Source organism: Sycon ciliatum, chromosome 1 (assembly GCF_964019385.1).
Source record: "Sycon ciliatum chromosome 1, ocSycCili1.1, whole genome shotgun sequence".
NCBI lineage: Eukaryota > Metazoa > Porifera > Calcarea > Leucosolenida > Sycettidae > Sycon > Sycon ciliatum.
The window spans coordinates 42,749,849-42,767,939 of NC_088643.1; the positions used below are offsets into that span (position 1 = coordinate 42,749,849).

The 18,091-nt window shown below is 46.3% G+C and overlaps 1 protein-coding gene across 2 annotated transcripts in view; it reads left to right on the forward strand.

Annotated features, from left to right (window-relative positions):
- Positions 1-2,728: 2,728 nt before the first annotated feature.
- LOC135827099 (uncharacterized) overlaps positions 2,729-18,091 on the forward strand; it is a 25,869-nt gene continuing 10,506 nt past the window's right edge. Inside the window, exons 1-11 of one of the 2 annotated variants that reach the window (XM_065339628.1) lie at positions 2,729-3,222; positions 4,417-4,652; positions 10,552-10,687; positions 11,058-11,198; positions 12,172-12,270; positions 12,479-12,889; positions 14,364-14,648; positions 15,131-15,328; positions 15,611-15,820; positions 16,307-16,513; positions 16,979-17,470. In XM_065339628.1, the coding sequence (XP_065195700.1) occupies positions 4,443-4,652; positions 10,552-10,687; positions 11,058-11,198; positions 12,172-12,270; positions 12,479-12,889; positions 14,364-14,648; positions 15,131-15,328; positions 15,611-15,820; positions 16,307-16,513; positions 16,979-17,470 (2,389 nt within the window). In that variant the 5' untranslated portion in view covers positions 2,729-3,222; positions 4,417-4,442. The remainder of the gene's footprint in view (positions 3,223-4,416; positions 4,653-10,551; positions 10,688-11,057; positions 11,199-12,171; positions 12,271-12,478; positions 12,890-14,363; positions 14,649-15,130; positions 15,329-15,610; positions 15,821-16,306; positions 16,514-16,978; positions 17,471-18,091) is intronic. The other variant, XM_065339623.1, reaches the window with a different exon arrangement.

Genomic DNA, 18,091 nt, shown 5'->3' on the forward strand with positions numbered 1-18,091 from the left:
AACTCCGGTCGGACAACCGAATGTAGACCGGCTTCAGTTCCTTCCATACTGCCTCTGGCAGGATATTGTGGTGGGCGTAGACATCACCACCTGCCTGTTGCTGCTGCCATCTACACCAGCTGTTAATTCCAGGCGGACAATACTGGTGCTGAGGTTTACTGTCGCTGGATGCACGATGCATGAGGGATGCCCATATGGCCCTGGCCATGGCTTGCAAGTCTCCGCTGTTGTTCCGCACAGCCATGCCATAGTAGGCTTGCAGCTTGTTGATCATGGCATCCGTGAGGCGACCACGTCCGCCTATAGTGCGCCCATCAGCAAGCTTCTTGCCCGCAAGGTTTTTCTTCAGCTTTCTTAGGCTGGTACCGATGCGTTTTTGAACGTGGCCGACACATTCCTCCTTGACTACAGGCACCTCGGGCCCATACGGACAAGCGTCACGCACAGCCTTAAAACTCTTGGTATCTCCATCACCAATGTAGGTGGTGTACCTCAGCTTGCGGCTCTCAAAGGACCTGGCCCACAGAGTCTTGGCGGCTGCACTCTCCATGGCAGGAGCTGATACAGTGGTGTTGACTGAGGAATCGTGTTCGGCAATCTGTCGATCATAGTCATCTTTGGTTAGCTCTCCCTTCTCTTTTCTAGACGCCAAGTGCGTGCACTTGTGGCAAAACTTTGAAAGCACTTCGCAGTCCACCACTTTGCCGACATCATATGCAATTATAGTGAAGGCTCCGAAGAGCGATGCGAATCCTCGGCGCATCCAGGTACCGTCATAGGAAGCAGCGATATCGCTACCCCCATCTGCTGCGGACACTGCTTTCTCAGCTGCCTCAGTCATGCTACGCTCAGCGACGCTCTTGGACGCGGAATGCAGGCCTTTAGCATGGCTGTAAAATGTCGACCGACTCATAGGTGATGGCATATTCAGTGCACCCGCCAGCTTTACCATTGATTGACGTCCACGGCCAATCAGTCGCATTCCGAATACTGCTCGTCTGTGCACCTCCCAGACCCGATTGAACTTCTTGGACATAAATTCGCTTGCTATGTCGCCGCAGTTAACACAGGAAAGCTCCAGGCATGATGCAAGGCCTCCCCGTTGCGATTCGCTGATCGTGACTGCGCCATTACAGCCACTGCAACAAACTGCAGCTGACAAAAGCTGCTGAAGGCACTCGAGATCAATCAGGCGAAATCCATGCGCCCCTTCCTCACACTCTTCATCCAAGTCACTGTCGGAGGAACTGCTGTCGACTTCACCGCCACTTCCATCACTATCGCTGCTTGAAGACGTGGCTTCAGCTGACACTTCAAGGTCGTCATCAGACAGTGGCAAGTCAGGAATTTGTTCTGCAGGCGAAATTTTACCAGAGGGAGCCTTCGGCGCCTGAGACACTCCATAGAACGTTCTTTTCCTTTTCTTAGATCGTCCGGGCTTTCCCTTGGCTCTAGACTTCCCCATAGTAGCCAACGAAGGGGTTAGCTCCAAGAAACAATTACTCCAAAACAATTACTCCAAAAGTAACTAGTTTCAACAGCAGAGCGATCAGCTGAGATCATGAGAGTCGAAATTTGAATTTTTTTTGAATTTGCGCATGCGCAAAAGTTATCTTGGTTGCCATGGTGACAAACATCGTGCGCGGCTGTCAGTCTGCAGCGCAGAGGAGTACCAGGAGTCGCTCCTGAAAATTTTAATGAAATCGCTCAAAGATTGACGGTAAAAATCGGAATAGTGTGCAAACCTAAATTTTGTAGAAATTTGCTGATATTTCAGTATTTCAAAAACAATTGTGCAGACTTTGCGCGGCTATATCTCCGGAAGGAAGCACCCGATTACGCTCAAATTTTCAGGATAAACCCTTTGGACCATACACAAGACGCTGCCAGTGAAAAAATACAGAAAATCGAAACTTTGTTTTTTGACCCTCTGAACCCAGACTGCCACCTTAATGAGTGTACAACATAATTATTACAAAGTCACCGTGGCTATCATTAGTGATCACCATGATCACTGCTGCTGCTGCTGTCAGGACTTCCTGCTGCGTCCAGTTTTGAACTTTTCACCACGCGGTACACGTGCTTTCACAGTTTTCAGCCTTTTTTTTGCAGTGCAAACTGCAATGAAAAGATCGCCGCACGCGCACCCCGCCGGACGCGCGTTACGAAGTCAACGAAAATTTGTCGCACTAGCCTGGTCGCGCGTTACGCCGCACCCCCCTGCGTTACGCGTTACGCGGCAACATATATTGCCAGTACGGTACTTCTAGTGCGCGATCGACTCGACTAGACTAGACTGCGCGAGTGCGCGACTGCGCGAGCGTGCGTAGCCGTAGGCTTACGTCATGACTCACGCAGAACTGGGCTGCAGTGCTGGTACATGGTGCAGTGCAAGTGGTGGCTGGTGGGGTTTCCCAGGGACCAGCCCGATGCCAGCGACAAAAGAAAAAAACCATGGTCTGCACCACTGAGTCTGTCCTGAAAACCTCCCTGGTACTGTGCCTGTGGTAGATCTACTCAGTTATGTATTATGTACTGACGTGTGTGTTGGCTGTAGCCAGAGTGTAGGTCCACATGAGTGATGGTTCTACAGTCTACAACTACAGTAGATCTACAACAAGTACACAATCATGTTACTGTAGTACAATCTACATGACACAGTCAGTCTACAGACTACACACTCACAAAAAGTCACATCAAGCTGCAAGAGGAATGAGGAGCAACGCTCCGGACAAGCTAGGCTCTAGTAAAACAGTAAAAGTCTCGATGCCATGTAGAGCAAGCTGAGTCTATACGTTTGTGCGTGCTCGCTTTGTTTTTGTGTTATCCCTGGCCGCTGTTGTGGCTGCTTGATTTCTCGCTTCTCTCCTGTGCGTTTTGTTGCTTATCGTGTTCTTGTTTGTATTAGTTTTGGTCAATTTTCTTGAACTTATTTTTGGGAACACATCCCCATGCTGTGTGATCAGTCGTGTTCAGTCTTTTTTGGTGCTGTTGTGGCTGCTGCACTGAATGGACGCTGTTGTGCGCTTTGCACCGTACCAGTGTCTAGAGGCTAGCCTCTGTTCAGCAGCGTGGTAGCGCTGGTGGAACACGTCCGATGAAATCGGTGTGGATCAAGGAGGAGCATCCGCTTTTTACCACTCCCTTGGTAGATCTCTGGCAGTGCGTGCTAAGTAGCGTTATGCTTTCCTGAAGGTGGAACACGTCTTGTGAACCCTACCAGTAAGTCCGAGTCACTACATTGTAGCGGCAATGTTCTCATAATGTCATTGGCCTAAGCCGGTATGTCTGCTGTTAGCCTCATTATTACTAGAGGGGAAGTATGGTTACAATCAAAATTTCACCAGCTGTAGTCCTCGGAGTGCTAAGTTGAATAGTCTTGGTCCGAGGAAGCTGAGACGTTCCCTTCCTCCTATTCCCAATCGAACTTGCCCCCCCCCCCCTAGCTGTGTGAGTGAGCCCCACTATTAGCACTAGATTTGGATTTGGGTGGAAAATTTAACTGAAAGCGTCACTTCGTTCTTAGTAACTAAGCACGTATGAACATGAAACTCCCAGAATCCTTAGTATCCTGGACGCTGAATCGAATGGTCTTGGTCCGCGGAAGCTGAAGTACAGCATACGACCTTTATTCCCAATCAAACGATTTCAAACACGGTCCGGTACTCAATGGTCTTAGTCTGCGGAGGCTGAAATACAGCATTCGACCTTTATTCCCAATCAAACGATTTCAAACACGGTCCCGTACTCAATGGTCTTGGTCCGCGGAAGCTGAAATACAGCATTCGACCTTTATTCCCAATCAAACGATTTCAAACACAGTCCCGTACTCGATCCACAAATACAGTCACTGACATGCCGGTGAGTGCCAAAAAGACACTGCAGCAATGTACTGCATGTACAGACACTGCAGCAATGTACTGCATGTACACGACGGCATGCAGTGGTAGCACATGTACATTGGCAGTGCGCAAAAACCCACTGCAAAACCCAGAAACTTGAAACCACTGCAAAACACAGAAACTTGAAACCACTGCAAAACACAGAAACTTGAAACCACTGCAAAACACGGAAACTTGAAACCACTGCAAAACACGGAAACTTGAATCAGAAGTCCTAATACGCAACATAGACCCGGTTGGCACCTCTGGTGACATTCGAACCTCAAACTGGGCACGCCTGCTTAAAATTAGAAGTCTCACAGTTATGGATATAATTATATCATATGTTTCAATAGGAAGGATGAGAGATCTGGCATATGGCGTCACTGTTTCCACGAAAACTGGCAAAACAGAAGTATTCCCATGGAAACTCAACAACTTTGAGATGCGAGTATATTTTCTCTGATCGCATTTGCCAAACTTCCTATAAGCTGACGAGTAGATACTTGCTGCCTGTGGTTTGTCTTCCGTCCAGGTGTGCCAGGCCATTCCAGTCTCAAGATGCTTGCCCAATATGAAGATTTCAGCAGGTGTGCAAATTCATGGGATTGGCGAGTGGACATCTTGAAGGAGGAGTACTCCAAGCTGGTCATGATTATTCACCCTGAGGTAGATATTCTTGACCGCCTGTATGAGACTGATATCATTCCGATTCGTCTTCGGGAGCTCATTGAGAGCAATGGAAAGGAGGAGCGCTCCTCTGAAGACCAAGTAAGACATAGGGAAACGTCACTGTCGTTCTCTCACAGATTACGTTGCATTTCTGTTGTCATTCTCATCATCGCCGTTGAAGAAACATGTTTCATCACTTAGATGTTTGCCAGTGTTACACCGAATCCTACCAGACTGGTTCTAATGGATGTGTTGGGGCAGCATACTATGATGGGGGTGCTTCCAGCACTCTGGCTGCGTGTCCTTACCTAGCCATGCCCTTTTGTCTTTGGGCATCCGCTTGCAATTTACGCTCTTCTGAACACTGCTGTGCATGCTGTTTGGGACTGATTCGCCTGCCTGTGCCGGTTCTGGATGTGGCATGCAGTTGGAAGGTTCCCATAACAATGCGCATGCTGGCTCTGTGTCGTACTTATAGCTCAGTGACGGGCATGCAGTGCATATCCAGGTAGTTTAGAGAGCTCAAACTGTTGTTGTCCTTCGGGCCCTTTTGCTCAGCAGTAGTGGTTTGTTTGTTCGGGATGTTGGTATGATAAAGGAAGATTAGAAGAACGAAATTGAAACATAGCATTAGTGCATGTGTTTAAAATAAAAAAAAGATGACTGTTTTTGCAGGACTAATTGATTTGCCAGTCAATTCTCTGCATTGTTGCAGATATGGAGCCAAGACTTTCTTAAAATATTTGCACGTCATACTCTGTACCATCCCCCTCTAGATTCGTCTCAAATCGTTTTCATATATTCCTGACGTACCTGATGATCCAATTCCCAAGATGCGAAGACTCCACTGTTGCCGCATCCACTACTATCCAGTATCCATGCACCCTCACACTACTCTCAGAGGACCTTGGGCAACACTCATCAATTTTAAAGAATAAAATTTTCCAAAATGTTCGGGCAAGACCCATGTTCACGAATGAAGTCGCTCTAGACGAAAAAATATTATTTTAATATGTAACAAATTCAAACACAGCATGTGGCCAAAACGTGTGATGGCTGTGAGAAATATCATGAGAGTGCGTGCTTAAATGTGTTGCATGTGGTAGAATTTCACTTGAATAATTATATAATTGTATGAGGCAATATCTACATGCCGGTAGCATAAGCACTGTCACTAACACTAGCAACAACACCTACTCAAGTACATGTTAGCAAAAACCACTTTGACCAACAGAGAAAGAGAACACGAGAAAGAATGTAAGAAAACCAACACCTTATTGCTGTTGGTGGTGCGGGTGTTGGTGGCGCTGGTGTTGGCGCTGATATTGGTGGTGGTGGTGCTGCTGCTGCTGCTGCTGCTGCTGCTGCTGGTAGTGGTGGTCGTGGTCTTTCTTTCGTGTTATGTCGCTTTGCCACTATGTACCGTCAGCTGTCATGATTCCTGTATTCATCCGTTTCCAGTTCTATTTGTTGAAGTAAATAGTTGACATGTCGTGTGTTTTTAGGACTTATTACATGTCTATTCCTTTTGCCTGTTCTGCAGTTGCACACGTGTGTTCACCTCATTGGCCTCGCTCGTTCCTCATTTCTTTTGTTCATTTGGCGTATGCGAAGACTAGCCAAGCTTGCTTGGTGATGTCAACGCGAACAAGTGTATAATAATAATAATAATCCATCTGTTTTGTGTGTTTACTATGATGATTACGGTAGTGGCGCGATTAGAGCCCTATCTTGTATTGTGCCCCTGTCTCTGAGACCCAATGCCCTGTCGCTGAGACCCAATGAAAAAATAAAACTCTCTATTGAATAGTCCCCCGCCCCCCATTTTTTTGTTTGATGTTGTTTTGCTAATTTTCCTGTCGACGTTATTGCACTGGTGGATTCACGATCACATTCTTCTTGCAGTTTCTGTTGAGTCGCGGCAGTTTATAGTCACCTTTAGACTCTATTCTTCTTCGCCTTCTATGTTTGTGCTCGTAGCAGCATTGAAAATAATAGTACCGTCTCTTGAACAGTGCCCCGTCTCTGATGGACTTTGCAAAAAAATAAGTATCCCAGGGGCATTTTAATTGCATGAGTACGGTATTCAACTGAACGCTTACCACTTGCAACACTTTAGCACGCACTCTCATGATATTTCTCACAGACATCACAGCTTTTTTGGCCAAATGCTGTATTTATAAGATACACTGTCAGCACACAGGCCTGCTTTAGCATTGACATACATGTACATAGAGATACAAGGTTCAAATGGATGCTGCAGACCTATGTCCCTCGACTACCCACCGCCATCTAGGAATCACCCTGGATCCCCCGCCTGTCTTTCCAGACCCACATCAATAGTGTCACCTCAAACTTCCGTCGTCGCGTTGTTCTGCTATCCTACATATCACCCAATCTGACCCCTGCTCTCATTGCCCGCCTCTACAAAGGATACGTCCGTCCCTCCATCGAGTATGCTTCACCTCTGTGGAATAACAAACTGACCGCAGGAAATATTGACACTTTGAAACGATTGCAAGCACGCGTGGCCAGGCAGTATTTACACCGTCGGAAAGTGCCCATTCCTCATGGCATGGAGAACGTGTTTGAAGCTGCTGAGTGGGAAAGTCTTGCGCGGCGGCGGCATATACATTGCCTCAAACTGTTTTACCATTTCACCCGCCAATACCCGGAAACCCTCAATAATTTCAACATACTAGTTCTATCCAAGAGTGCACGACGTCCTCACTTTTACCTCCTGCCCACTCACACTGGTCCCTGGTTCCGATCCACTCTACTACATTCCATGATCGCCACGTGGAACTCCCTGCCTACCGAGATTAGGATATCTGAAACCCGTGGTGTATTTACCCGGCACGTTAAGTCCCATTTCCACAGGTATAGATTCCATCCTCGAGGTTTTCTCACTTCCTGATTACCCCCCTTCTTTACCAGTACCCTTTTCGCTTGCTTTTACTCAGACTTCTTAATTAACCTCTTCACATTAATCTTTTAAGTTTTGCTTATGGTGTTTGTACTGAGTGCGCAGCTTACTCTATTTATTGCGTTGATTACATTTTTATCTCCACGGAAGCTTTTTTTTTATCTTAATATTTTCTACCTTTTAAGAATTGCACCCACAAGCGGAAAACCCGTCAGAGATCAAATTCCATTACACAGTGTTTCACCGTTCAAGCAACGGATCATCAGATGGATGATCAAACAAAGTATGATACACTGGTTATATATTCAGAAGGTGTGAACTCCGTCACTATGGAGTGTGAAAATTATCATTATGTCGGGTCCCGGATGTGACAAGTCCATTTTTCATGATGCATTGTACAGAGTGCCTAGGTGCTAGATGAGGGTGATGATATTGCGGGGTGTGACCAGCCCATTTTCATGATGCATTGCACAGAGTGCCTAGAGAAAGGTGATAGCGCAGAGTGGTGCCATGCCAGGTAACAGATATAGAGGCGCTACCAAGGCCATAGAATAATCACTGCCCTAAGAGCAGCAAGGGCTGCCCTAAGGGCAGCAAGGTGCACAAATTATTCAACAGGAACACTGTGAAGATCGCATATAGCTGCATGCCGAATATTGCCCGACTCATTAAGGCCCACAACAAGAGAGTGTTGCACCCACCAACACCGGACAAGGACTGCAACTGCAGGATCAAGAACTCGTGTCCACTCAAAGGAAAGTGCCAGGCGGACAACGTCATCTACCAGGCCATGGTGTCGGACGACACCCGTAACGACAAGGTCTATACCGGCATGTCTGCGCCGCCTTTCAAAGCTCGCTACTCCAACCATTTGACTACGCTCAGGCATGACCGCTATGAGAATTCCACCGAGTTGTCAAAGCATGTTTGGTCGATGAAGCGGGACAACAGACAGTACGTCATTGACTGGAAGATCCGCGACAGGGCCACCTCGTTCGATAACACGTCCAAGAGATGTGGCCTCTGCACTACCGAGAAGTATCACATCCTCGAAACCGACGCCCGCACTAGGCTAAACAAGCGAAATGAGATTGTGTCAAAATGCAGGCACGAAAGCAAGTATGTCCTATCAAATTTTGTGCCCATCACATAAGGACAGTGATTATTCTATGGCCTTGGTAGCGCCTCTATATCTGTTACCTGGCATGGCACCACTCTGCGCTATCACCTTTCCCTAGGCACTCTGTGCAATGCATCATGAAAATGGGCTGGTCACACCCCGCAATATCATCACCCTCATCTAGCACCTAGGCACTCTGTACAATGCATCATGAAAAATGGACTTGTCACATCCGGGACCCGACATAATGATAATTTTCACACTCCATAGTGACGGAGTTCACACCTTCTGAGTATATAACCAGTGTATCATACTTTGTTTGATTATCCATCTGATGATCCGTTGCTTGAACGGTGAAACACTGTGTAATGGAATTTGATCTCTGACGGTTTTTCCGCTTGTGTGTGATGAAGCTCTGCCTCGCTTGCATTGAGCACTCTCCGCAGTTTGAGACCATTCCCTTGTGTAAGAATTGCACCCTATTGTACACGCATTATACACGTATATTTATTCTCGGAGACCCCCTTGATTTAGGCTTCGGCCTTTGGGGAATCCCTAAAATAATAATACTAATAATAAATAGAAGCCTGACTTGAATAGAAGCCTAGCGCTGACATCGGCTTCTACAGCCGCTGAATAAGCACGGCTTTAGTACGCGACATTACGGTATATAAGCTTTGTTTAGTCTAGAGCGACTTCATTCCTGAACATGGGACTTTCTTGAATTTTTGGATAATTTTTAATTGAAGTTGGCGTATAGCCATTTGTCACTCTCTTAGGGGCCGTCCGGGGTTACCGATTGTTTTTACAAAACAAAACGTTTTAGTATTTTCTCAGCCCCCACCCACCCACCCATCTTTTCTGCAGGTAAAACGAATTCCAATAAAATATTGATGTCAATTTTCGACACACAAAAGTAACCGGACATTCTCCATCTGCATTCAATAATTATTATCAAAACGAAACTCCATCAAACCCACCCACCCCCAAACGAAAACTTTTCGTTTTGAAAATATTATTGGTAACCTTGGACGGCCCCTTATTATTGACCCCCACAGAAACTTGTGATCTCTAAGCGGTCAAATATCAGCATATATTGACCGCTTATATTGACCACTTATTATTGACCACTTGCACTTAGCCCGAGGACTTAGAACTTTTTCCTCAACTGAGAAAAAATTCAGAAATGAAAGAAGAAAAATCTTAAGCCAAATGCTGGGACTTGAACCCAAACTGTCAGATTCTCAGTCAAAGAACTTAGGGAACATACTACAAGTGACAACTGAAAACTTTGGTTTACAGAGAAGTAATGTCCAATGTAAACGGCATAATTATTATGTACATACTATGTATGTACTATTGTATTCCTTTCTTCCTATAAACAAAGCTAAAAACAGTTTAGGTATGCTATGTCGTGATAAATCTATTATTGCCCTCATAATCGGTCAATATATGAAATATATTGACCTCTTTAATCGTGCAATAATAGATACATATAGCCCAGAGACCGTCAGGAGTGTTTTACGGGTAACATACACCATGGCTGGTTAAAATCGCCCGCATCACATGCTTATTGGCACTATGTCATCGTGATTGTGGAATAATAATAATAATAATATATATGGATACCGTATGATCCAGTTTAGGTCTGCACTACAGTGATCCTTAGAGAGGGAGAACAGAGGTGTTGGGGTAGGGGGAGAAAGAGAGGGACAGACAACGGCAGAGAGAGAGAGAGAGAGAGAGAGAGAGAGAGAGAGAGAAGAGAGAGAGAGAGAGAGAGAGAGAGAGAGAGAGAGAGAGAGAGAGAGAGAGAGAGAGAGAGAGAGAGAGAGAGAGAGAGAGAGAGAGAGAGAGAGAGAGAGAGAGAGAGAGAGGGGGGGGGGGGAGAGAGAGAAGGAGTGATAATACAGAGAATTCATCCTTGTCCGTTTTGCTTGATTGAACCCTAGGCCAAACGCCTGCTGCGTGAACTGCCTCGTCTCGGACCCCAAGCTTTCAATCAGTTCTACCGAGCAGTGAAGAGTTCCACCCTGGATGCTCATAAGCATGCCGCAAAGTTCCTGGAGAACAAACTGCAAATAAAAGGTGGGTACTTGCTACTTGTTAGTGTATAATACTTCATGCTCTACTGGTGTTGCACTGGGAGGTATTGTGATGTCATAAAGTCCCATGAACGTCAACTTATTTTTTTATTACGTGATTAAAGATGTTTTTGTGTTGTTACAATCACATTCTACATATAATTATATGGCATGTGAGTCGAGTACACTAGATCTGTAACTGAATTCGGGGTGGAAGTTCCATGTCAACGTCCGGTATTGGCAGTGGAAGTTTGTAAAATAATATAACATTTGACTAAACAGGCACATACACCGTCAAGCTAATATTCGTCTGTGTCTGGTCATTCGCGATGCACACAAGCAGCATGTCTGCTCTTTCTTACTGTTTGTTCTAGCCGACCGAATGGCCGCAGAGAAACGGCAAGGGGCTGGTTTGAGGGAGCGCAAATATCGTTCCCACTATCAACCTGTCAGACGTGCAGCGCCGTCTCAAGCCGCCCAGTCCAGTACCAAGTCTATGACTGAAGTACACAATGGTATGACATTACTCTCAAACCTGCATAATCCTACAGAGGGTGTAGCCCGCGCACACATGCACAAATATGCCCCCCCCCCCCACACACACACATACACATAAACTCACGCACACGCACACACACACACACACACACACACACACACACACACACACACACACACACACACACACACACACACACACACACATACACACACATCAGTCTAGGCTTGGGAGAACTTAGCGTTCTGCAGCATTGTAATGGAGAATTTTAAGAAGGTCTATATGCTTGCAGCCATGGGGTGCACTTCTCATGAAAATGATACAGTACAGAAGTTCTGCCTATCCAGATCAACTTGAGTTACTCACTCTGCGCAGGGGTATGGGGAGGGGAGAGGAGGAGACGTCTTTGTCTAATGGACACAGTGAGCTTTGCGAAGTCAATTTTCGATATTGTCCTGGTGGTGATACTGAAGGTCCACTTCCGCTAGTACAATGGAATCCTGGTGTAACTTACCCAGCTCAGTGCCGTACGGGGAAACTGTCCTTTGTAGTCATGGTAGACCCGAGTCACAAGCATTGAACACGGCTCATACATGCATTACTTAATGACAGTATACATGTCAAGCAGCTCAAAATCGATTGTGGGTATTGAGCACGACTGCACAGCTGTCTGCGACATGGAATGAATTCTGCAGGATAGTGGTTGAGCTGTTGGTTACAGATAAACTCACACCTCTGTTCCGGCCAGCTTCATGCTGGCCAGCGATCAGGCTGGCTTCTTGACAGCCACTTTTCAAGTAGATTTACCCAAGAAACAATGACACGTATGTGATAACTGGGGCTGGGTCTTTGTTCAGTCTTCAATACAGCACATCCCATGTTGGAAGTTTGTTTCACCTGATATAGACATTCATGCTCAGTGGGTTTTGTAACTTGCTTCTTCCTTTTTATCTGTTGGATGTACTGTGATTGGTCTTGTTCTATGCAAGATATGGTGGTCGAGAAGCCCATAATGCGTCCAACAGCTTGCCCAAATCCATCAGCTCATGCGGATCCAGTAACACGAGAGTTTCACAGAACTCTAACAGGTAAGTGGCTGTCCACAAAGGCAGGCTCATTGACCCAACTCTCGAGCTAATTCTCCCAGTCCTCGCACCGCATTTCCCATGCACACTATTCACAGTTGTGTGTTTGTGTGTACCTGAGGAGTTGATGGATCCATTATTCAGCGATGGTGTACTTTTATCACATATGCCATAGTTCAATCCATCGTCATCATATTGTCCATTTTTCCAGATCCATCTGCAAGTCAACATGGCCTGCTGGATGCATCTGGGGCTGGAGATGGAGCACATCGTTGGCCGGGGCCAGCAAGGGAAAGTTTCCAACGAGCTCCAAGGGATCAATATCTGGAAAAGCAAATGCCACGCACAACACACCCAGCAAGTTCAGCAGACTCGTCTGGTCAAAGTGACTGGGGTAGAGATGAGGAAAAGAGGAGACAAAACCAAGACCGCCTTGGCCAGTTAGGTTCTGTGAACCGCAAGACAAAAAGGAACGCAGGCCCCAGTTCAACCAATGTGGCTACAGACAGCTCACAAGCAAAGCCCAGTCCCGCAAAGCCACCAAACAATGCTCAGGGCCAGTCCACTGGGCAACCAGGCGAGGAGGCGATCAGTGAACGAGGCAAAGCGAAGCCTCAATCAGGTAAGCACTCCATGGACACTAAAACAGTGTGTTGCATGCTCTCAGTTTGTCTTCTTCTTTCTTGTTCTTTTTTTTACCTTTTACAAAAAAAGCGCAGACCCTCACACATTAATTTTTAGAATGAAGTCCATCTCGTCGTCCAGGATACGACCAGTTTCTCACGCTCTCATCAAGAGCCTTATGAGAGTTTAAAGCCCACTCAACAGATGCGTACAGCTGCATGTACGCGTTATCGCACGGTACAGATCACAAACCCTGCAGAAAATGTACCGCGTACAACTAAATGCAATGCATCTCGGAATTGTGTATGGTAATTGAATACCGTATGCTAAAACATTGCAGGAGGCATTTATTTATTTTTATTTATTTTATTCCAAGCAATACATGGCTGGGGTAGCCAATGACCACTTTGTGTGGTGATTGCAGGGTTTTTATAGCCAACCACGGCATAGTATGCAACGAGCTTAAAAGCTGCGTGTATTTCAGACGGTAGTGTATTTACAAGGCTGGAAGCCTCTTTCGTGATTATCACTGCTCATTTTTGAGACAGTCAATATTCTCTTCAGATTTATATTGTCTGCCTGGCTGTCTCTCTGTCTCTGTCCCTGTCCCTGTCTCTCTCTCTCTCTCTCTCTCTCTCTCTCTCTCTCTCTCTCTCTTCTCTCTCTCTCTCTCTCTCTCTCTCTCTCTCTCTCTCTCTCTCTCTCTCTCTCTCTCTCTCTCTCTCTCTCTCTCTCTCTCTCTCTCTCTCTCTCTCTCTCTCTCTCTCTCTCTCTCTCTCTCCCCCCCCCCCCCCTCTCTCCCATACCCAGTTCGCAAGGCTGGGCGGGGTTGTGAACAGGCTTTCATTTCATCTTTTCTTATTATTTCTGCTTTTCATCTCATTACAAAAATCCTGCGCATTTTTTCTCCATCTGCGCATAAAATCTAGACTGACAACCTGCTTGCTAAATCATGCACCTGCTTTCAGGCGTGAAAACCTTGTTGTAGAGGTCTCAGTCCTCATTTGTTAGACTTACCTGTCTTTATAAATGTAACTTACTCTCTCTCTCTCTCTCTCTCTCTCTCTCTCTCTCTCTGTCTCTCTCTCTCTCTCTCTCTCTCTCTCTCTCTCTCTCTCTCTCTCTCTCTCTCTCTCTGTCTGTCTCTCTCTCTCTCCCTTTATTGTTTCTTCCTTTCTCTCTTTCTCACTGTGGACAAAATGGAAGGAGTGTGTACTGTAACTCTGAGCTTCGTACCAAAGGACGATCATCAAACATCTCATTCTTGGTCTCTCTGTATCTCCCTTTCCTGTCGTGTAGTGAATATAAAACCTTTCTGCATGTCCTTGACCACTTTGTGGTGAGTCTGGTCTACTCACCTCCCACCGCTTTGATCCTTCATCTTTGAGGGTGTGGTGTTCCTGCGGATGCGGAGAACTCTATCTGACTGAGTCTCAAGGGAGCCGTGCATTTTTTTCCGTTTCGATGTTTAGGCTGCCAACCGCAGACCAACAGAGAGGACTCTTCAACAACTGCAGCCATGTCCTCAGTTGCAAATGCTGGTGATACGGCTGCTGGCAGTGGGAGTACTGGTAGCACAGCTGCAGCTGTGATTTCGGCCATTGCTCGTCCTCATGATGATACCGCACCCCGAGAACGGTTCTTGGACGTTCAGCAGCAAAACACCGGCTTAAATCCTGCGTCGGCTGAACACCGCAACAATAAAAGTCCAAGGATGATGTCACCTAATGAGCCTGCGAATAGCCCAGCACCCACAGGTAAGCCATTGCCCTGCGTGTTGCCAACAGACTGTTATGCCCTGGAGAAGTGGTGTGAATGGTGAAAAGAATGGTGTCAGAGCTCTACAAGAATCTGAAACCTCACCCCTGGAAATAAAAATCTAACTTGATGAAGTAAGATTAGCCAAGGGTAAACCAATATAGAACTAGAGAGTGTTTTGAGCCACTCTAGGCCTGCTCTGTAGGGGAAGTTCCAGTATCAACAGCTTTGAGAAATTCCAGACTGGCAACCTGGTGAAAATTGTCCTATTTTTGGCGAGTTTTGACCGATCCCAGAAATACTGGCCAGGTTGCCCATGTTTCACCTGCTTGCACATGCTGATGTCTGACTGCAGTCCTGTGCAGGACCGTGAACACCAGATAGGCTAGTACAATGATGCTGATTGAAGCATGTATACATGTTACTCAGGCTTTCAGTGGACTACTGTTCGTATTATTATGGTGCTCACTCCCCTATCTAGGCATAGGGTCCAGTGCAAAGAACAGTGAGCAGCAGATGGACATCAAGGGAACATTGTTTCTCCGCAAGGATTCGCTAGAGGAGGACGAGGAAGCAGCTTCTCAACTTGATCTAATCTTGAGTGAGGACTTTAGAGAGCTCCTGTCAATGCCTGAAGACTTTGTCACCAGTGATGCTGAGATACAGAGTTTGCAGAAAGGTAGGTCAAGGGACTTCTCAGCCTACAACCGTTAACTGTTTTGTAGAATTACACCAACATTCGCTGTATTCGCTCTCACTTATTTTTACTGCACTCAGCCATGATGACTTCTGCATGAACACTCGCTTAATTTTAGTTTTTGGTGTGGATGATGAACAGAAGTGACTTACTTCAAGTAGAGTTATGCGTAAGCACCAGTAATTCTCATGGACTTAGTATACAGAACCTTTTTTTAACATGATGTATCAGTTTTGAACTATTTTGGATGTTCAATGCGTACAGAAAGTCACCAAACGGATGCGTTTGCAATCATGAATGCTAGGATGGTTGATGACAGCAGTAAAGCTAGGGTGATCACGGCTGTGCAAGAGGTGTTAGGCAAGGCCAATGTCAAGGTGTACCCGTACTACTATGCAGATGATGACCGCAGTCGACCTTCGCAGGATGCCAATGATGGTAATGCACAAGGACTGGGGGATCGCTTGGGACAAGGTAAAGTACTATGTTCTACCTGCTCTTACCCGGCCTTTGCTGGACCAGACTGTGTGATTGAAAAGAGAGAGAGGCAAACAAGCGCTATCAAATCAAGGGCATTGTACATTGTATGTTGCGCACAAATGCTTTCCCGTTGATTTCGAATATCTGGATGGATAGCTGACCTTCTCTTTCTCTCCTTCTCTCCCTCTCTCTTTCTCTCCCTCTCTCTCTCTCTCTCTCTCTCTCTCTCTCTCTCTCTCTCTCTCTCTCTCTCTCTCTCTCTCTATCTCTATCTCTATCTCTCTCTCTCTCTCCTTCTCTCCCTCTCTCCTTCTCTCTCTCTCTCCTTCTCTCTCTCTCTCTCTCTCTCTCTCTCTCTCTCTCTCTCTCTCTCTCCCCCTCCCTTCAACTGCAGCTCTCTCTTTCTCCCTATTCATCATCTCCGTAAGTATCTATCTTTATCTCTATCTCTATCTGTTTCTCTATTCTGTCATGTTGTAGAGCTCTCAACAAGCACCAAAGCATTGCTGCGATCTGTGAGCGGGACCATCTATGTTGCCATGCAGCTTCTTTGCACTCAAGAGCTGACCATTCTTCAATTGAAAGGCTGTCTTCAGCTGTGCGGATTTTTGGTGCAGAATTTCGAGCTGAAACAGAAGTCAGCCACATTGTACTCAAGCGACTCATGTTTTAGTGACAAACTTCAGCGTAAGTCAGTGATCTTCATTGGTCCAGGTAGTATGTGTATACAATACATGCAGCAATTTTCGCTGTACTGGCGGATTTCCTTGCTGTGAACTGTATTTTCTGTGGGCTTTTTGTGAAAAGCCACACGGCTCCTGCGCTGCATTGCCCTGGAGCATTGTGTGATGGAGCGACTGTACATGCATTTTATTCAGGTCGGTCTGGATTATAGACCGGTGTCTGTACAGAAGTAGATTGTTGTAAAGTTACAATCACTGATTACTAAAGTGATATTCGATAGATCCATCACGGTTACTCGCAACCCTAGGGTTGAATAGCTGTCTTATGTGAAGTTTGAGTGCAATGTAGAGGGATTGCTCCGCTTTTCGGAAGATTTTTGTTGTGCAGCAATAAACCTGCAGAATGAGCGCAAGCCGCTTGGGAACTGAATAGATTACCTGTCCGTGCTATTCTGTGTTGCCTTCACAGAATGCCGGCAGACTTCATTGTGCACTAAAATCAACATGCATCGTAATAATCCTGCATTTGCCGAAGTCAAGGCAAGAATGATGCTGGCACTGAACATGGCATGTGGCCGCAGAAAGGTGAATGTACTGTCCAGCAACCGGTGCCCGATTTTGTCCGATCAAGAATCGTCATCAAGAAAGGCAACAATGGCGCCAGTCCCATCAGCGGACGTGTTTGGATGGCACATGTCTGTCGATGTGCCGGCACCAGCAATGTCGCATCCACTTCCAACGCCAGTATCAACAGCACATCGCTCCTCAGTTCCACCTGAACAAATCTATAATGCAGGTGTGGCAGCATCAGCAGCAGAAGCAGCACCAGCAATGGCAGCGGCAATGGTGGCAGAGGACGCTGGAAGTGTTGACGCTTGGCATCTCTCTTCGTCGTCCTTTGTGTCTGTGACTTCGACTGAAGGAAGCACGCCACTGCAACTTGAAAGTCATATGCGAGAAGGTAATGACGATTCAATGCAGCACTTTGCCTGCATGTGTGTGTTTATATGTGTACGGGATTTACGTGTGCGTGTGTATGTGTATGTGTGTTTGGCTGCATGCGCACGTGCATGTGTGTATATGTATGTATATAATAATATTATATACATACATACACACACATGCACGTGCGCATGTAGCCAAACATTATTATGTGTGCATGTGCGTGTGTGTGTGTGTGTGTGTGTGTGTGTGTGTGTGTGTGTGTGTGTGTGTGTGTGTGTGTGTGTGTGTGTGAACCAACCTGTCGGAAGGCTACCTTCTTGCCAAAGCATTTGGAAGTCGGACTAGTTTCGGCTCCACAATCCAGTGTGTCGTTACTATAATAGCTTTCATGGCTGAGATTGTTGGTATGTCTGTTGGCTCTGGGTTCCCAGTATTCAGTAGCCGAGGCTGGTTGGTAAAGTAACTCCAATTTCACTTCAAGGTACCAGTGCATCTAGTGTCTGCTTCTATCAAAGCAGCGTGCTGTCTATACTGGTTACCCCAGCAAGTGTAGGGTGTGCATAGGTAACTGTCTTGGCCGTTTTATGCCGATGTACTCTGTGTGGTGTAGACCAGGTGTGCATTGGTGGTCGATTCA